Source organism: Castor canadensis, chromosome 2 (assembly GCF_047511655.1).
Source record: "Castor canadensis chromosome 2, mCasCan1.hap1v2, whole genome shotgun sequence".
In the NCBI taxonomy this organism is placed as follows: Eukaryota; Metazoa; Chordata; class Mammalia; order Rodentia; family Castoridae; genus Castor; species Castor canadensis.
In genome coordinates, this window is record NC_133387.1 from 19,781,702 (window position 1) to 19,800,879 (window position 19,178).

Sequence of the window (19,178 nt, forward strand, 5' to 3'; positions counted from 1 at the left end):
GTCTAAGTGGACATATTTCTAACACACAGTATTGAGATCTCAACACTGAAAATGTACTGTTAAATGGTATCCTGTGAAGCATTTCAAATTTGCCTTAACTTTATTCGGTTTCGAGATTTCCTCTGTGGCATGAATTCCTGATATTCTATCAGAGAGCTATACCTAGTTAGCTTGGAAACATTAAGCAACAAATCAGATTTTTTTTTAAAAAAAGAATTCCACTCCATTTGCCAATGAAGGTAAAAGTTGCCAAATTGTCTGGAAAAGTGTTTTAAAATTTTGGAAACTATAATTAGGAACATGCTGATGGAAGTGCTGTAAAGTGACTATTATCACTTATTTATTTGATTTGAAGGATACAAATATTTTTCTTTCACATGAATGCTCTACCTAAGAAAATAGATTACATTTCTCTTAAATCATGCTTACGACTCTTTCCAGATCACTTAAAGATTTTACTCAGTTTTAAGAAAAAATTAGCATCCAACTTGTAAGTAGCATTTTAAGTCAAAGGGGAAATATAAATGGAATTACCTGACCAAATTACATTTTAGAGAAAGACCCACTCCAGAAGAAGAGGGAGGAATGAAGGCAGGAAAAGCAGGTTTCCAATCAACCAGAGACCAAAGAGTGAAGAAGAGAAGCCAGCTGAGAAAGACATCATTTTTGTTTTTTGTTTTTAAACAAAAAGAAAGACAAATTAGCTTTTTAATTGGAATATAACATGCAGTTTAGACATGAAGAATACACAAATCAGCTAAAACAGACACACTCAGAATTGAATTCCAGTTATAAAATTATATTGAAATCCTATAAATTCTACCCATAAATACCTTACTGGATGTTATAGTAAGACATCCAGTGTAGGTCAATTTTTAATTTTAAATATATTAATTTGCAGGGACCTCAAAGACTATTGATTTGACAAACTATTTTAAGCATTTGTAATTCTTAGCATCTATGAAGATGATTGTGTCTATCATCTATCTATCTATCATCTATTTATCTATTTATCAATCATCTATCTACCTATCACCTATCTATCTATCATCTATCTAGTTATCTATCAATCATCTATCTAATCTATCACATCTCTTTAATGAGTTTTAGAACTTAGTACTTTAATATTAGAATTACTGTTTTTCTTCTTCTTAGGTTTCACTTGGTAAGGACTGTTTTGTTAAAATAACTTCTCTCTGATTTTGTCCTAATGGCTACATGCTACACACCTGCAGACACCAACCTAAACTTTGTCCTTCCCCCATCCATGTCAGGAATATAAGCAACAGGCTAAGGCTGGGGATAAACTGTCTCTATTCCACAATCACAAGGTACCTTTGGGGCCCTCCTATTTGCTGTTGTTTTAGATAATCCTCTGACATTCTGGGTTCAGGGTCAATCTAACCAGAGTCCCAAGGATGTCAAACTCAGATATCTCCCATGAAGGATCAAGATGGAAACCCAAATGCCTGCAGAGGCTTGGGTGTAAGAAAATAAGGAAAAGAGATGCATTCAAGAATGCATGCTTCCATACCACAAAAATTTATTCAAACTATAATTAAAAAAAAAAAGAAAAATGGTATGGGTTAAACTACACAGACCTGAGCTGCGGGTCACCAGTGTGAGACCCTGTGGACAAGATGTTAGATCCTTGTCTACCTGTCTTCTCTGGGCGTTTTGCCCAACAACTTTAATGCAAACTTTAATGTAGGATCTTTCCAGTACTTTCCACATTGCTGACACTTCTCCTCCTTTCTGCTGGACCCACAGTGTCTGTGAATCACTCTCCTGCCTTGCTGGACTCAAAGTCATATCCTTTGCCAAAGAGACTGCCATGTTGCTAGCCATGATTTGACATGGTTCTAGGACTAAAATATGGGTCACTACTAGCTGTGGAATGTGAGCAAAGCTTAAAGTGATTTAATAAGTATACTCAAAATATCATTTTACTTCTGACATCAATTATATATTGCTTTTCTTCCAATCTGGTCTTTACTTAGGCAGTTAAACTAGTCCACATAATCTGATGGGAAGAAAGAGATCACTAAAATCTATACTAATTTCCTTTGTCTTTTCTTTTCCTCTCCACTCTCTAGGAGGTGGTCAGGCAAATCACTTACTAAATGGAAGGTAGAGTGGACAATGATTTTATAAGTTCCTTGTACTTTTTTGTCCTGTCATTTTTTTAGGAGGCCATCAATAACCCCAGGAAATAAATATGTATTTTTGGTGTGGGAAACTTGACACAGTTATACCTGTTGTAATAATAACTGCATTTACACTTAATTTTTTTAATCCTTTCCATTGGGATGGGATATGGTTATCAGTTCAAGTGCTGATAAAACGAGAAGGAGACAGTCTTAGATCAAATTCATGAGTATAATTTGATACAGAAATGAAATGGATCACTAATGTTATAAACATGGAAAAAAAGGACAATCATCTCCTCTAGTGATATACCATACTCAAACAGGAAAACACGATCTTTCTCTCCTTACCCTTCCTATCTTGACAGCTCTTTGGGGGGGAGGGGGTCTATGAACTTCTTGCAATTGTATTTTATGTGTGTTGTATGAGAAGAGGGCCCTAAGATCTCATTAGGTTTTTCAAAGGGGTCCATAATTTAAAAAATTAGTAATCACTGGTCTGGAACCATAAAATTTATATAAGTTGGTTTGTTTGTATTTTGAAATAATTTCTACTCTTTACATTACCATGAATGTTGGGGAGACTTCAGTACCTAAAGAGCATATACCTTTTGGTGTGGTTTCTTGCTTCATTTGTCTCCTTTTATAGGGCCCCTCTCCTATAGGGCCTCTTTCTTACCGGAAGAGATAAAAATACTTTTTTTCCAATTCAATATGTAAAGATTGTACAAGGATAAGTTGGGTTCATGTTAATTTATGTCTCCTGTGAATCCTTATGCAAAAATTCTGAGTTGCACCCAAGAAGAGTATGCAAAGATTTCCACCAAATTTAGTGACTTTGAGCCAACAGATATAATTAAATGCTACTGTGGCTCAACAGCACAGAGACCTGTGATTTGGAAAGCTTTTCTTCTTTTGTAGAATGCTGAGTTATGGCAGTTGACTGCTTCCTTGGGTACCACCACAACTATAGAGCCAAATTAACAGAAAAAACTTAGAAATTTATAGTGGGGAACTTAGTAAGGTTTATTTATTATAATGATAAATGCAAGGTAATTATCATATACATTCAATGTAAAGATTAAGAGGATATTTTTATAGTAAAATTGCTACATTTAATAAAAAAAATTTTAGATTTTCAAAAACAACACTCATAGCTAGTTTTTCTAGTTTCCAATTTTACTGGTTATTTGAAAAATGGAACCCATTTTTCATTTTTCATTTTTTTATGGTTTTCCTTTGCAGGTGTTGAGAACAAAATTGTAGCAATCATTTCAATAACTGTCCAAGAACTGCATTCTATGCCAAGTTGTAGAAATCAAGTGAATTAGAAAATATGGGTTCATAGCAGCCAACATATACATCCTTTTGGGAATAAGTTTAGGGGTAGTTGTAGTAGAGAAATAGCCAAAGAAATCTGAAATTGTGTTTTTACATTCCTATCTGTATTTTATAGAATGGAAGCTGAACAAATAGACCAGTAAAGGGACTGAATTTGAACTGCTTCAAATTCTGACTAGGTTCTCCTCTCAGTCAGGGGGACAAGGCAATGATTTGGTTCTATTTTACCGTCTGGGTGACTGTGCCACCATGTTCAGGACTGTTCTGGAGCTGCAAGCCTCCTTGTTACTTATTTAGCACAGATCAGGTAAACAGGCCAATTGCTTGGTTTCTTCTGCTGCTGGAAACTGAGAGATCAAAGGACCTCAGAAAAAACAGAAGCTACTTACAGAAGGTTTGGAAGCAGGTGACTTGTTCCCATCTGGGGTTTTAGTTAGCCATTCATTGATGCGGCTGGAAACTCCCACCTTTAGGCCAGCAGTTTCCTACAAAGAGTCAATTATCCAAGATATTAAGAAAAGAGTAAACTTTACCTGGAGAGAGGGGGATCTTCAAAGCAAATTCAAAATACCATTAAGCACTATTTCACATAACCACAGACCTTAAACTTGACATTAAAAGAATGTCTAGGTTTCTTCCCCCTGAACCTCACACCACCCCAGCCCCAAGGGCTGACCATCTCGGGCCCTGCATTTTGGAGTTTCAGGGCCAGGGATCAGTACCCAGGATAGCCTCATGAGCAAGTTTTCTTCCAGCTTTTTTTACAGTCATTGCAAAACCAAGTACAAATTGCACCTTCTTTATTGCTTTTATTATGAATGAGGGTGAGTCCTAAAACAAAATGGAAAGAAAAAATCCACTCCTCTAAAGTTAAAAGACACAAACCACATGCTCACCTTATTTGGTGTGCCTGACGCAGTGGGGGAGGAAAACACATTCCCTTTCTCCCACAAGCTCTTGATATTGCGAACGCCTTCAGCAGGAACAGGAAGATCTGAGGCTGCTGGCTTGGTAGGTTTTGCAGCTTTTGTTCCCTGAAATGTGCAAGAATTCATTTTAGGATAATGCTGAGAAATTTGTCCTTGTAAAATGATAGTGAGCTGGTCTTCGTCAACATGATCATTTAACAATTTCATGGTGTAAACACTTCTACTAAAAATGAGTCATAATTTCTATTGTAAAACTGCACTTTGATGACATAGAGTCCTCAGAGTAAACTCTAAGAGTGGATGAGAGGATCTTTCAAAAATGAGACACTATTTTTCACTTCAGAGTACACAGGAGAAGAGAAAAACAAAACCAAACCCATCCAATTACTTCATTGTAGGTGCTCTGATATGGAAGCTAAAACCATCGACTTAAGTCTACAAAAAGAAGAACAAACTAGGAATGCATCATGATCAATGACATGACCCTATTTTAGTGCTTTGTACTTAGAAATGCACATTATTTCCAAATGCAAAGCCTCCAGATTAATTGAATGGGAAAAAAAAAAGTTGACACAGAAATATAAAAAATATAAAGCAATCAGTTTGAAGTTGATGATTGTTATATTACTTTATTGTTACCACTTTTATTTGACATTAAGAGCTTTTATAAACAAAAGAGGATTAAGCAAGATGCCAAGGGACCTATTTAAATCACATATAAGAATACATTGTATAAGGGATTAAGGATACTGAAGATACATCTGTAAACATTTACATAATCCATTAAAAGAATAATACTTTCATGCAAGAATATTCAGGCCCAAAGTAGTAAACAACAATCTATTTAAAAGTCTTCAATAATTTACTTTTATTGCTGTATTTATCCCTAACTAGATCATAAAGCATCTTTGAGATTCTAAAACTACAGTGGCTACTGAACCTGTTTATTGTCCTAAGTATTTCTAGGATCTTCTGTGTCATCAGAGGCTGTTTCTGTTTCAAGCACCATTCTTAGAGGACAATTCTCACCTCAATTGCACTGGTGTATTGCTCCAGTCTGCTGTCAATCTTGGAGACAACTGCTGCTTGATGAGTTGACTTGACACCACTATTAAATAAATAACACATCCATAAAAACGTGTGTGTGAGAGAAGAATCTTCCCATATATCTAATAGTTGAATATTCTCAATTGAACGATTGACTTTATTTACCTTTTCTGCACAGACTTATTCAAAAATTCTGCTCGCTCTTCTATCTAGGAATTGAAAGAGAAAACAAATCTTGTTAATATTTCAGCTTATAGACAGTGTTTCTCAGCTCATACCACTATCATTCCTGAAGCTGGTGAGTAAAAACACAAAGATTGTAGGAGGGTATTATGTTAGGGTACTGTGCATAGCAACTCTGTTAGAGAGAAAAACTATGAGTAAGGGAGTTGAAGGTAGGACTGGCAAAAGATAAAGTAGGTAGAGAAAGCTTTGGAGGCAAATTAAAACTAAGACAATAAACTGCCCCTGAAATAATATAAATCACTGGCAAATTAATGATGCCTATCTTAAAATCCAAACCCAAATGTGATGGCATTTGGAAGTGGTGCTTTTGGGAGGTAATTAGATCATAAAGGTGGAGTGCTCATGACTGCATTCATGCCCTGGTAAGAAGAGAAAGAGGGCTTGCTTACTCTCTCTATTCACTGCTACAGAACACAGCAAGAAGAGAACCATTTGTGAAGGAGGAAGAAAGCCCTTGCCAGAATTCAACAGTTCGGGCGTCCTGCTTTCAGACTCCCCAGTTTCCAAAAATGTTAGAAACAAATGTTTTCTTGTTCGTTTATCTGAGACAGCATCTCACTATGTAGCTCCACCTGGCCTTGAACTTATGATCTCTCTGCTTCAGCCTCTTGAGTACTGAGATTACAGGCAGGCACCATCATATCCAGTCAAATGTTTGTGGTTTTAAGTCACTCAGTCTACAGTGAGTTGTTGCATTAATTCAAACTGACTGAGACAAGAGGACATTCAACTGTTATCAGCCTAGGTTAGGTTACTATAGTTTAGTAGATCCTTGGACAAAGCAGAATATGGAAATTTTCAGCACATGTGTGCCTAAACACAGGCAGTCATGTACAAAGAGGGTTTTATTACCTGCTAATATTGATAGATGATGGATGGCAGAGGATATTTCTAGCCTAGAGTTAAGTAGCACATGGTGACAACAAATATTTGTTATTTATAAAGAAATCTGAATTTAAGTGATACAGTTTCAGTAAAATATAATGTTTGATTTAGTAGCTTTAGTAGTAGCAAAAAAAAAAAAATCTCTAAAAAAGCATTCATAAGAACTACTGAACTTCCCAGTTACCATATGTAAGTCACCCTGTCCAAGGTATACTGTTATGGCCCTCTAGGTGACTAACAGTCAAGGTCCAAGACTTTAAGGAGCATACAAATTTAGTAGGGGAGACTAGAAGCATGCATAAATAAAATATTTAAAAATCAGTGGTAGGTGCCATATTAAAGATAAGAATAGAAACCCGGGTCTACAAGACAAGTAACTATCTAGAAGAAATGGAGAAGGCTTTTCAATAGTTTTGAGATTTGTAGTTTACAGTTTTACAAATGAGTTTATGAAAGCAAGAGTGGGAGTGCATGTGTTGGAGGGGAAAGGGCATTTTTAGCAAAGCAAACACATTACAGAGTGGGCAGGCAAAGTGGTGGAACTGAAGAAGAAAAATTCAGCATGGAGCAGAGGATGAGACTTGTTCTTCAAGGCACCTCCAGCATCTTTCTGATTTAGGGACCATCCTCACCTTGGCCATCATATTTGTTCAAATCATAGAGGCTCTTGGATTCCTACTTCTCCTTTTGTGTCTAGAACAGTCAATCAAGCTTGACTTCATCATCACATTTTGTCAGGACTTGCCATCCATTGGGCTGATACATTCTTGCGTTTTCTGCCTTACCTTAATGGCTCTCCCTAATAAAACAATTTGTGCTGAATTTGTAAATTAAATGTTCTGTGTAATGTTTAAGGAAATTGAGGAAGGATATTGGTTCCTCTGAAGACCGAAAGGTGGCAGTGTTGTCCCAATGAAATTCGGAAAACAAACACTAGTAGAAAACTAGTAGTCTCTTTACTCCACACTCAACTTTCACACCAATATATGAAAACAACAATAATAAAAACCTTTAAGTTTAATTTCCTTAAAATCTACTCTGCATATGTTATGAAGGAAAAATTACTCACTGCTAACATAATTTAACAATGAGAAACCAGTTTCAGAGTTTCCCAAACAACAGAAGTCTTAAGAAATTAACAAAATACAGACTTTGGTAATATTTTGACATCAAAGATCAAATATTTTGTCCTCACTGTCATTATACAATAACTATATATTATAGTGATCATAATGAATGCTGCAGAGTATCAATAGCTTTTGGAATTCAATTGTAGAAGGAGTTGAGCTCAAAGCCCATCTAAAGCAACTTGTTCAAGGCACAATACCATGGAGACGAGTTCCTGAATGCATGTCACTGTAATGTAGAAATTAAAAATGTTTTAGTTCATTTTCTGTATTGACTTTGATTGTTCATATATACAGCTCCACCAGAGGCAGTTAATGAAAGGGCTTCCTCCCTAGGAAAGCTGGATGAAAAGAGTGTGATGGAAGGAAAAACCAGAGAAATGAGCAAGTTGAAAGATTTAGTAGAGAGGAGATAATTGAGGAAAAGAAGGCAGGAGAACCTCCAGTTTTCCTGAAAACAGGAGAATCTGGAAGTCTAGATGACTGATGTTTTCCTCATGTTCAAGGGAAAGCTCAGCTTGTGTGGGATTTTAAGGAAGGTAGAAAAGAGAACATGGCTTACTTTTGATTATTGTTAACTCAAGAACAAAAGACCTGGACTGAGAACAGGCTGGATTCTGGGTAGCTAGAAGTAGCCAGAACTGAGACAGTTTTTTGCCTTCCTATTATTCTTTTTTAGAGCAGGGGTCTTTCAGACCATGGTCCATTGGCTCACTGGGCCAAATGCAGCTCATGTTTTTCACACAGTCTCCAAGTTAAGCACAATTGTTTACATTGCTAAATGGATGGGAAAAAAATCAAAAGAAGAATGATATTTCATGATCTAAAAATTGTAAGAAATGCAAAGTTCAATATTCATGAATAAAGCTGACTTACTTCAGGAGGCCTCTGTCTATTCATTTTGCCCTGCTCTGGGGTCACATTGGTTTGCATTTGTACCCTTGTAATTTTTGAATTGTTTTTTGTGAGGCAATCAATTATATTAGTATCACAGGGCAGCAAGCTTGCTTTGTGCTTTTCTTCTTTCACAGTATACAATGTGCATCAAATATGAGAGAATAAAATTCCACTATGGCTTAGATTGCATTCTTCCAGAAGCAGACCTTAGATGAAGGTACAAGTACAAATACAGTTATGCATTTCTTAATGCAAGGATACATTCTGAAAACTGTGTCGTTAGGTGATTTTGTCATTGTGTAAACATCATGGAGTCCACTTACAAAAAATAAGACAGTATGACAAAGCTAGACAATATAGTCTTATGGGACCAACATTGTTCATGTAGTCTGTCATTGACCAAAATGTCATTATGCAGTGCACAACTGTACTTTATTTGGGAAGAGTCAGAAATGTGTCTGGGACTCAGACCACTCAGTCATTACTCAGTGAAGTTATTTGAGGCTAAAAGATTTTTATTTTCATGTGAAATAGGTAATAACGGTAAAATGTAAGTGACTAGCTTTTGGTCCTTTTTTTATGTCACATAAGAGGATCTCATACACACATGTACATATTTAATCATTGGAGCCTGGCTGTGATTTTGTTGGCTTTGTCCATTATTGATGCTTTGTCACCTAGCTAGGCTGAAGGAAAATGAGGATAGAATAAAAATGTTAAAAGTTCTCTGAAGATTCATTCATTCTTCCATTTACTCATATGACAAATATTTATTATCTTCAATATGTAAGGCATTATTTTAGGTGCTCAATTAAATATTACCCCTAAAGCAAAAGATACATTTGGATATAATGACAAACCGATTATAAATAACAGTACTTTCTTGAGTCTTCTGTTTTTCCCCTACATCTCAACCATTCTACCACCTCCCTGACTCAGCTGTTTCTTGCTTCTTCTCTTTCCTCTGGGCAAGGCTTCCTTCTCATATCAATTAGGAGTACTGTCCATGGAGGCAGTGGAGGACCAAACTCACCCTGGAAAAGGACCCTACTCAGGTCACATTTCAACTCCTCCCATGATAACAGCTTTGAAAGTTGAACCTGCAGCATTTAAGTTGCCCTGCTTTTAATGATAACAAAGCTAGCACGAAAAGTGACTTAACCCTTTATAACGTATTTGCCCATTTTATGAACTTTAAATGTTTCCATTTTTAAGTGCTTAAAGCAATGAGGCACATGGAACACATAGGTCAGTGAAACTTACAGCCATTCATCAAATGCCATTTGAATGTATAACAAAGTATTTAATAAACAACAGATACAATACCACACTTTCCACATACTGTAAACAAAAAAAGCCTATGAAATGGCTGAAAGAAGGGGCTGTGGTTTGAATATTTGTGTCATACGTTACCATCTAACCTCAGGGTGCTGGTTTTAAGAGGTGGGACCTTTGGGAGGTTCCTAGGTCATGAGGGTGGAGCAGCTCTTATGAAGGGGATTGGTGCCCTTATTAAAAAGGCCTCGGGGAGCTTGTGTGCTCCATTCTTTCCCCATTACACCATGTGAATTCCCAGTGAAAAAGTGGCATCTAAGAAGAACAGGCCCCTGCTAAACACTGAATCTGTTGGTGCTTTGATCTTAGACTTCTCATCTCGAACTGTGAGCAATAAATTTCTATTATTTACAAATTACCCAGCCTAAGGCATTTTGTTATAGCAGCCTAACATAGAATAGCCAAGAGATAAATGAAGCACAGGAAGGCCTTGAATAGCTAAAAATAGAGCTAAAATCAGGTTTCTAGTATAAGAGGAATTGCTATATGAAGGTTTTCTGGGGAGGGGAATACCTTGAGAGATGAACCTTTAGGAGTGAAACACTTGAATGGTTTCTTGTCATCTGACAAGCCATCTTCTGGCATCTTCTGGCGTTTCTCAGCAGCTTCTGCCCTTCGCCTTTCAATCTCTTCCTTTAGTCTCCTCTTCTCTTCCTGTGACAGAAAAAAACAACAAAAAAGGACGTCATAATCAGTTTCAAGGAGAGGGGAGAATACTGCGGGAAAAAGAGTACGAGTCAGAAAGCAACAGACCCAGCACTGGACATCACCCCACCCTAAAGGGCAGCCAGAAGTTGTTGAGCCTGAGCACTGGTGTCTAGCTGCCTGCATTTGCCTTCTGGAGTGATACAAATTTTCCATTTGTATAACCTTGGCCATGTTATTTATCTGCTGTATGCTTCAGTTTTTTTCATTTGTAAAAGAGAGATAATCGTAGTACTCACTGAACAGGGCCTCTATGCTGAGCAAAGCAGAAAGCACGTGTAAAATGCTTGACTAATACTCAGTGTGAGATAACCATGACCTTCCTGTAAGCTAGTCAACACCGACCTTCCACATCTCGAATATGTACAATGAATGCAAACACCCTTCTGTCTACTGCCTAGAAGAGCTGTGACGATAAATGAGATAACTCATGCAAAAAAGATAGAAAAGCTATGGTAGTATATTTGCCAATTTGTATAAGAGATGATTTTGCCTCTCCCCTGTGTCAACTGATTACCTGATTTTAGATAGTGTGACAAACCTGAAATGACATTGCTATTGTACCATAGTGGCGAAGCCACAGAGTTACAAGAACTAAGTTACATGATATTGTTTTCTTAAATTTGCAGTCTTTGTAGAGAAGATTTTACAGGTTTTTTTTCTTTAAAGTAGATTAGAACGTAAACAGGCAGGGACACTATCTCCTTTGTTCACTACTGTATATCCAGGACCCACCTCAGTGCCTTTGTGCCACAAAAGCCTTGTCATTACGAACAGATGAATTTAATGTCTCTAAGCCTTCATTCCTGACCGAGAATACTCTGTTCTCAGAGCTCGGGGCTCTGGTCAAGTTGCCTTTCCTCTATGTCAGACATCACACTTTGGGATCATTATCACTGGCTATTCTCAAGCACAGACTGGTGTCCATCTGCTGGAAAAGTATCCGGTGCTAGGTAGAAGGTTTGACCAAATAATGCTCTAGGTGGGATTCAGTTCTAAGAATTCACAACTTCCCTCTGCTTTCCCGATATTCTCCTCTTTTATTTTTTGGTGGGACTGGGATTTAAACTCAGGGCTTCAAGCTTACAAAGCAGGTGCTCCACTACTTGAACCACACCTCTAGTCTATTTTGCTCTGGTTAGTTTGGAAATGTCTCAAAATATACTTGCCCAGGCTGGCCTTGAATCAAGATCCTCCTGATCTCAACCTCCCAAGTAGCTAGGATTATAGGTATGAACCCACCAGTGCTTGGCAATACTCTTCTCATTTAAATAACAGAATAATAATGATAACTTCTACTTTTTTGAGTACCTATAATGTGCTAGCTACTGTAAATACAATGATCCACAACGTAGATATAATTTCACAGATAAGGAAAACAAGACAGGGTAGTCCGGTAGCACTCCCCAAACCCCAGCTTGTAGGTGGCAGAGTTAGGATACAAGCCCAGGTATGTTTGTTTATAAAACTCTACCATTGCAATTTTTTTCCACTCACAGTCATTGGCTCATTGAAAGCTGGAGTTGGAAAAAACCTTGGAATAATTTATCTGGACTTTGCACATGGTTTAGGGGAAACGTGTATAGGATCCATGTCAGAAAGTCTTTGAAAATCTTTTTACATATTTTGAAGGATGGGAGATAACTATCTCAAATGCTCTAGGTTCCAAAAGCAAGGTCCCCATCCTGATCCTCTCACTTATCAGTCAAGAGTCTTCCAGCAAGTCACTCCAATGATTTGATTCCTCGTTTCTCTGCTTATAAAATGAGAACATATCCAGGACAAAAGGAAATAATGCACTTTGTAAACTGTAGCAATGTAAGTAGTAGCTGGTTAAGCCTTTTTTCTTCAAATGCTGAGCCAAAGTTTTCTTCCTTGTAACTTTATCTGTTGTTTGTAGTTCTGTCTTAAAGGATGGAACAAATTCATCTGTTCATAATGACAGGGCTCTTGGGGCATGCCCGGCACTTCACTGGGTCCTGAGTATAGGGCACGTAGGACCCTGCCTGTTTACATTCTAAACCACTTAAAAACAAACAAATGAAAAAACCTTCAAAATCATCTCTACAGAGACTCTTCAAACATTAGAAAACAGCTGTCATGTAACTTGGTTCTTGTAACTAGTTTGTAGCCCTTTCCTCCTTCTCAGTTTTCTTGCCTGTTCTTTATTGAGAAACAATATAGGGCAATGGGATACATCTCCATACCTCAGTTTTCTCATCTGTAAATTGGGGGGATATGTACCCACATGATAGAGTTCTTATGAGATCTGGATAAATTAACATGTTTCCAGGTTTTAGATCTGTGCTTAGTCCATAGTAAATTTATTATTCTTAAATACATTTTTAAGAGCCCATGCTTAGAAGAGAACATGCAGTGTGTGTGTGTAATTATCCTCTGGCTACAGGGGTCACCCGGCTGTGTACCATTTCTGGCTTGGGTGTACTCAGGAGTGTACACTACACCCTCCTACCTCCTCTCTGGCCTTGCGGTCAGCTTCCTCCTGCTTCTTCCTCTGCTCTTCCTCCTCCAGGACCTTCTTTCGTTCCTCCCTCTTTTTCTTCAGCTCCTCCAGCTCCAAGGCTGCCTCCTGCTGTTTTTGCTTGAGTTTCTCGAACTCTTCACTCTCGGTCTCTCCACGGCGGCGGCGCAGCTCCTCCAGCCGCTTGCCAGCCTCCACCTGTGGGGCACCCTCAGCCTCCTTGCCTCCCGGGCGGCTGGGGCTGCAGGGGAGGGAAGGAAAGGGGTTGACAGGAAGGAGGCGAATGTCTGTCTGCATTGCAGACACTGGATCTTTATGCAGATCCCAGTTATGGAGTCTGTCTGGAATTATAGACCTTAAGGAGGAGCCTTCTGCTCTGCCACTTACCCTTGATTTCCTCAGCTGCAAAATGACCCAAATATGCACTGTTGGTGGGATGGTAAAATGGTGCACCTGCTATGGGAAACAGTGTGGAGGTTCCTCGAAAGACTAAAAATAGAACTACTATGCATATGATAAGCAATCTCATCTGTTATGTAGGCAGAAGAATTGAATGTAGGGTCTTGAGATGATTTACACCACTATTCACATTATTCACAATAATCAAGAGGTGGAAATAACCAATAGTTCATTGTAGGATGAATGCACAAGCAAAATGTGTGGAATATTATTCAGCCTCCAAAAGGAAGGAAATTCTGACACGTGTCACTTTAGCATGTGAAGATATTATGCTAAGTGAAATAAAAGCCAGTTATAAAAAGATAGACACTACCTGATTCTACTTGTATGAGGAATCTGAAGTAATCAAATTAATAATAACAGAAAGTAGAATATTAGCTATGGGGGGGAGTGGAGGGAGAAGGAAAGAGGACTTGTTGCTTATTGGGTATAGAGTTTTAGTTTTGCAAGATGAAATAATTATGAAAATCCATTCCACAACATTGAGAATATACTCAACATTATTAAACTGTGCAAAATTTTTTTGAAACAGTGTCTCTCTATGGAGCTCAAGGTGGCCTCAAACTCATGATCCTCCTGCCTCAGCCTCCCAAGTGCTGGGATTACAGGTATGTACTACCAGGTCTGGCCCAGATGTACACTTAAAATGGTTAAGACAGTACATTTTATAGTATTTTTTAGTACAATTTAAAAATACATAACACATACTACATCATGGGAAAAATGGAGCATGTGCTATTTATTCTATTTACCTCAGTGGGCTACACTTTGGGTCTCATGAGACTATACAGTATTTAAATGTCAATTTACCATTATTAGAAGCAAAGGCATGCAATCCAAAACATTACTACAAGAATGAGTTCTAAAATTCAGGAGTGGCCTAAATCAGTTACCGGTGAACTTGGACCTGCCTGAAATTCTGGATCAGGAGAGAAGACTGAGAGGTTCAGGTACTGGAGACAGGAAAATGGTTGAATGAGGGATGGACACTGAAATAAATCCATCTATGCACAGTTTTGAACTTGACTCTAGCAGCTGAGGTGTGGCAAATCAAATTACCCATTGCCTACCTATGTATGTATGTATGCATTTGTTTAATAATTTTTTTTTTTGAGATACAATTTCACCAGGTAGCCCTGGCTGGCCTTGAACTCTTAATCTTCCACCTCGGCTTTCTGGTGCTGAAGTTACAGGTGTGCCCCACCACACCCAGTGCCACTGCCTCTTCGTTGAGCGAAACCTAGTAAATATATGTCTATTCTTAGCAGAGATGCTCCCAGAAATTTCTTAATGACTTGTACATGATCCTGTGACTTCAAGTTGCATATTTCCCCCCCTTTTGAACTCCCAAACAACTGGAATATTCCTTATCAGGACCTACAATGACTAAATTAGCTCTGATACGGTGTGATGAGGTGATTACTCACATGTCATTCATTATGCTTTATAAACCCTTTTCATGTTTATCATCTCATTTAATAGTCATGATAACAAGAAGTTGGCAGGTTAGGCTTATTATCCCTATTTTATTAGCAAATGTGCCATAGATGAAAGAGAGAAAATAATTTGCTCAAACTTTTGGCTGTTAGGAAGTAGTTGAGCCCTGAGCAGATTCTAATGTTTCTCTATTAACTGTGCCTTTTTTTCACTATACCTTTCACTAGACACCTGAAGTTAAGTATGCTTTGTTATAAAATAATGAAATGACTGAAATACAGCATGTTAGCTCACCTTCCTACCTCTCACCCCAAACTTTGAGGGCAGCATCTGAGGGATGCTTCCTACTTTTAAGTTCCTAGAATTTCTACAGTTTAGGCCTAGCTACTTCCCATGTCTGAGTGGAAGAACGCTTTATCAGAAGCACGGCTTATAAAACAGGAAGAAAACAGATAAGGCTTTTTATAAATAGGAACTGAAATTGAAAGTATGTTGAATTTTCCTTTGCAACCAACCACAGAGATTTCATTGCAGAATTGGGAACATTTAAAATTAAAGACAGAGTGTTATCCTGAGTCCTTACATTAAACTTTTATTCCAGAACTGGGATTCTTAGGGTTTTGTATATATCCTGCAAAAAAGATGAAGTAGGTTGGACTTGGTGGCCTGCACCTGTAATCCCAGCTGCACATGTGGAGGGTTACCATCCGAGGCCAGCTCTGGGCAATACATGCCCCTATCTGAGAAAATAAATGAAAGCCAAAAGGGCGGTGGTATGGTATAGCTCAAGTGGTAGAATGCTTGCCCAACAAGCACAAGGTCCTGAGTTTAAATCCCAGAACTGAAAAAAAAAAAAGAAAAATAGCGTTGGTATTCAAAGTAGAAATTTCACAGAACTCTGTTTTCACTAAAGAAGAATTCACATAAATTGTATCCTCCTGGGACTTTATTTAGGCGAAATTAGTGTTGTGCTTGAAGGAAGGTGTTACAGGTGGTCTTTAACTGAGAGAAAAGAATGTAGCGTGTCTTCTATTTAAATACTTAATAATAATTATTAAGTACTTAATAACAAGTAGTTAACTGGATCTAAAATAGGTAGCTCATCTCTGATGCCTTTGTCTGAGGAACAAGTGAACTACCACTGTGTAATATAATTTATTCTATGTGGAGAGTGGCACAGTGTTTTAGCTATGGTATATGAGAATGAATAAAACAATGAATGGGTTCAAGAAATACATTATATAATATTGATCTTATTTTGTATGTCTTGTGCTTTTTAAACATTCAGGCAGTTTTGAATTACAGTGTCCTCTAGAGCAAAATTTTTTAAGCTGCATGTCAAAAAAATCAATTTAGTGGCTGTAATCAACATTTTCAAAAGGAAACTAGAAAACATTATAATGCATTGCATAAAGCAAAAGAAAGGACCATTTCTTGACCCATTGGGTTCAGTTATGTGTGTGTGTGTGTATTATTTTAGGTTCCTGGTGGTTAAAGGTACACTCTTTGGTGTTGCTAGGGTTTGAGCTCAAGGCCTTGAGCTTGCTAGACAGGTGCTCTCCCACTTGCACCAAACCTCCATCCCTAAAGATAAACCCTTATTTTGAGCTCAAAGAAGGTTAGAAGGTTTCTTAAAACATTACTTTGCTTTTTCAGATGTTACAGGCTCACAGGCCTGTGATGTCTCTCTCGGTTCATTTAGGATCTTTCTATGTTCAGAAATGACTTTGCTTTCTCTCTGTTCAACATATTACTGTGCAGAAGTTGAACTTCTACAAGCAGGCATACCTTTAAAAACTTCTCTGGGTTCCACTAGGTGTCGCTCTGTCTTCATTTTGGACAATTAAAATGTCCATCATTAGGAACTAATTAAATAGGTTATATTACATCATCCAGTGGAATATAATAACATCATTAATTGTAGGCTTATATTTATTGGCACAGAAAACTAACTATTGTACATCGTTATTCATGATGCAAGAATCATTTACAAATATTTATTTAAAATTACATTCACCCATATACATACTGTATGTATATGTATATATATATGTCTTTCTTGGGTGTTACATGCACAGAAAATATATGGAAAAAAAGGAAAAATCCATTAACTCTCACCTGAAAAAATTAAAACAAAATTCTATCAAAATAGGAGCAAGACTTTAGCCTTATTACTTCGGCTTATATATGCTGGCAGGCTCTCAGCCTTTGGGTAGCACTTACACGAAAATTTCTAACATAAAGTTCTCTCTCCTAACCTTGGATCCTTCAGATTTAAATCAAGATGGACATTAGGCCTTTGACCATTAACAGAGCTTGCTTCCAGTTAAGCTAGTAGGTACTCAAACTTATCTACCTACAAGTTCCATCTTCCTCACTTCTTATTTTACAAGAATATGGAGCAAAACTATGCTTCTCTGCTTCTATCAGCATCAACTCTAGCTGAAACTAAACCTCACAGGTGTTGGCAGCTAAACGAAAATGATTAATACAGTGGTAACTGTTGCTGTGGGTTTTTTTTTTCTGCCCAAAGATGGAAAAATTAGGGCAAAAGTCCCATTTAAGGTTCTCAGCTCAATTTTTTTCTCTCTGAATTACCCAGCTCTTTGGATTGCCACACAATGGGCATGCTAATTATTAATTTGAGCTTTGACTGCAGCTCCTTGGCAAGTTTGCTAATAGTTATTACCCAAACTTTTTTCCTAATGACAGATTTTTTTTTTAAAGAAAACCATTGTTTCTCTGAACAAAATTAAACTTGTTCCTTAAAACTTTATACCTTCAAAATATATTTTAAACTATCAAGTAATAAAACCATATTGATATTAGGTAGCATTCACTGAAAACTTTTAATAAACTTGACAGTAGTGTAGGGCTTTAAAACATTTAACATTTAAACATTTCAGCCAGCTTTGTACTTAGCTTTCCAGCCTGAATCAACTTGCTTGGTAGATTTTCTATGAATTTCCAATACTTTTTTAATGTTCACATCTAATCTCTTGTCAATTCCAAGTGACATCTGTGGATTTTACTTTTTTACTCCTTCATAGCTGTATATAAGTCTTTTATTCATATTTTTCTTCTGTGTGCTTTAACATCAGAAATGTGACAATCTTTCTGTTCAGATTTTTTTGTAGAAAATTTATTTTGGGGCAACTGTATTATGGTTATAGTTTTCCCATATTAGGTTTTTAAATGAGTCTGAAACATCTATCTCTTTTGACTCCACTTGCTTCTGAATGTTACAAAGGCTTTGCGTGTGGGGATGGGGTCCAGAGAATTGTGTAAAATGCAGTCCATGACAGGATTCTGCACTTTGAATCCTTCTACAAAATTGATGGGGAGCTCCTACTAGTCAACTGTATCTAGAAGAGAGGATTTATCTGCATATACAGATCTCGCCTATCCTATATTAATTGCCTGGATTTTCAATGTGATAAGGGAGGGGATGTGAGGAAGGGGAAACTGAAACTATGTAAGAGTTTTCCAAACTGTCTGAAATGGGGCACTAGTTCCACTTCTTCTGCCTCCCTCTCAGAGATTCCTAAACAAACTAACATTGGGGGGGAGTCTCAAAGTCCTTATAGTAAAGAGACATGACTTAGCTTAACCCAAGTTTTTGGCAATAGAATAATCTGAGCTTTATTTATTTTTTAATTTTAATTTTTTTATTATAACATTTTTTACTAGTATATATTTGTTATATGGTGGTGACTCATAGTGACAGTTCCTATTAGGCTTACATTGTACATTGGTTAGATCACCCCATCATTTTTCCTCCTCAATCCCCTCACCACCCCACTTAAAGCAATTGCAAGAGGTGTTTTATTCTATTTCATATAAGTATATGAAGTCCATCAATCATATACCGTCACCTTGATCTCCTTCATTCACCCTCCCCACTCCTACTAGGACCCCCCCACCACACACTGTACCTATTTTACAGTCCTGTCTTTCATTATTAATATTTAAGTTGGTGTTCAAAGAGGGTGTGGGTATATTTTATTTTGGTCTGTTTAACCCCTCCCATTACTCTCCCTTACCCCTTTATTTTGAGGTACTGGGGTTTGAACTTAGGGCCTCATGCTTGCTAGGCAGGTGCTCTAACACTTGCGTTACACCCCTAGACCTTTTTTGGTTT

The 19,178-nt window shown here is 37.4% G+C and overlaps 1 protein-coding gene across 6 annotated transcripts in view; it reads right to left on the reverse strand.

Annotated features, from left to right (window-relative positions):
- Positions 1-19,178, reverse strand: part of Cald1 (caldesmon 1) — a 212,496-nt gene that overhangs the window by 6,238 nt on the left and 187,080 nt on the right. For all 6 annotated transcript variants that reach the window (XM_074062703.1, XM_074062699.1, XM_074062711.1 and 3 more), the window contains 6 exons: positions 13,133-13,382; positions 10,468-10,608; positions 5,630-5,673; positions 5,447-5,525; positions 4,385-4,522; positions 3,878-3,973 (listed from right to left, as the gene is read on the reverse strand). In XM_074062703.1, the coding sequence (XP_073918804.1) occupies positions 3,878-3,973; positions 4,385-4,522; positions 5,447-5,525; positions 5,630-5,673; positions 10,468-10,608; positions 13,133-13,382 (748 nt within the window). The remainder of the gene's footprint in view (positions 1-3,877; positions 3,974-4,384; positions 4,523-5,446; positions 5,526-5,629; positions 5,674-10,467; positions 10,609-13,132; positions 13,383-19,178) is intronic.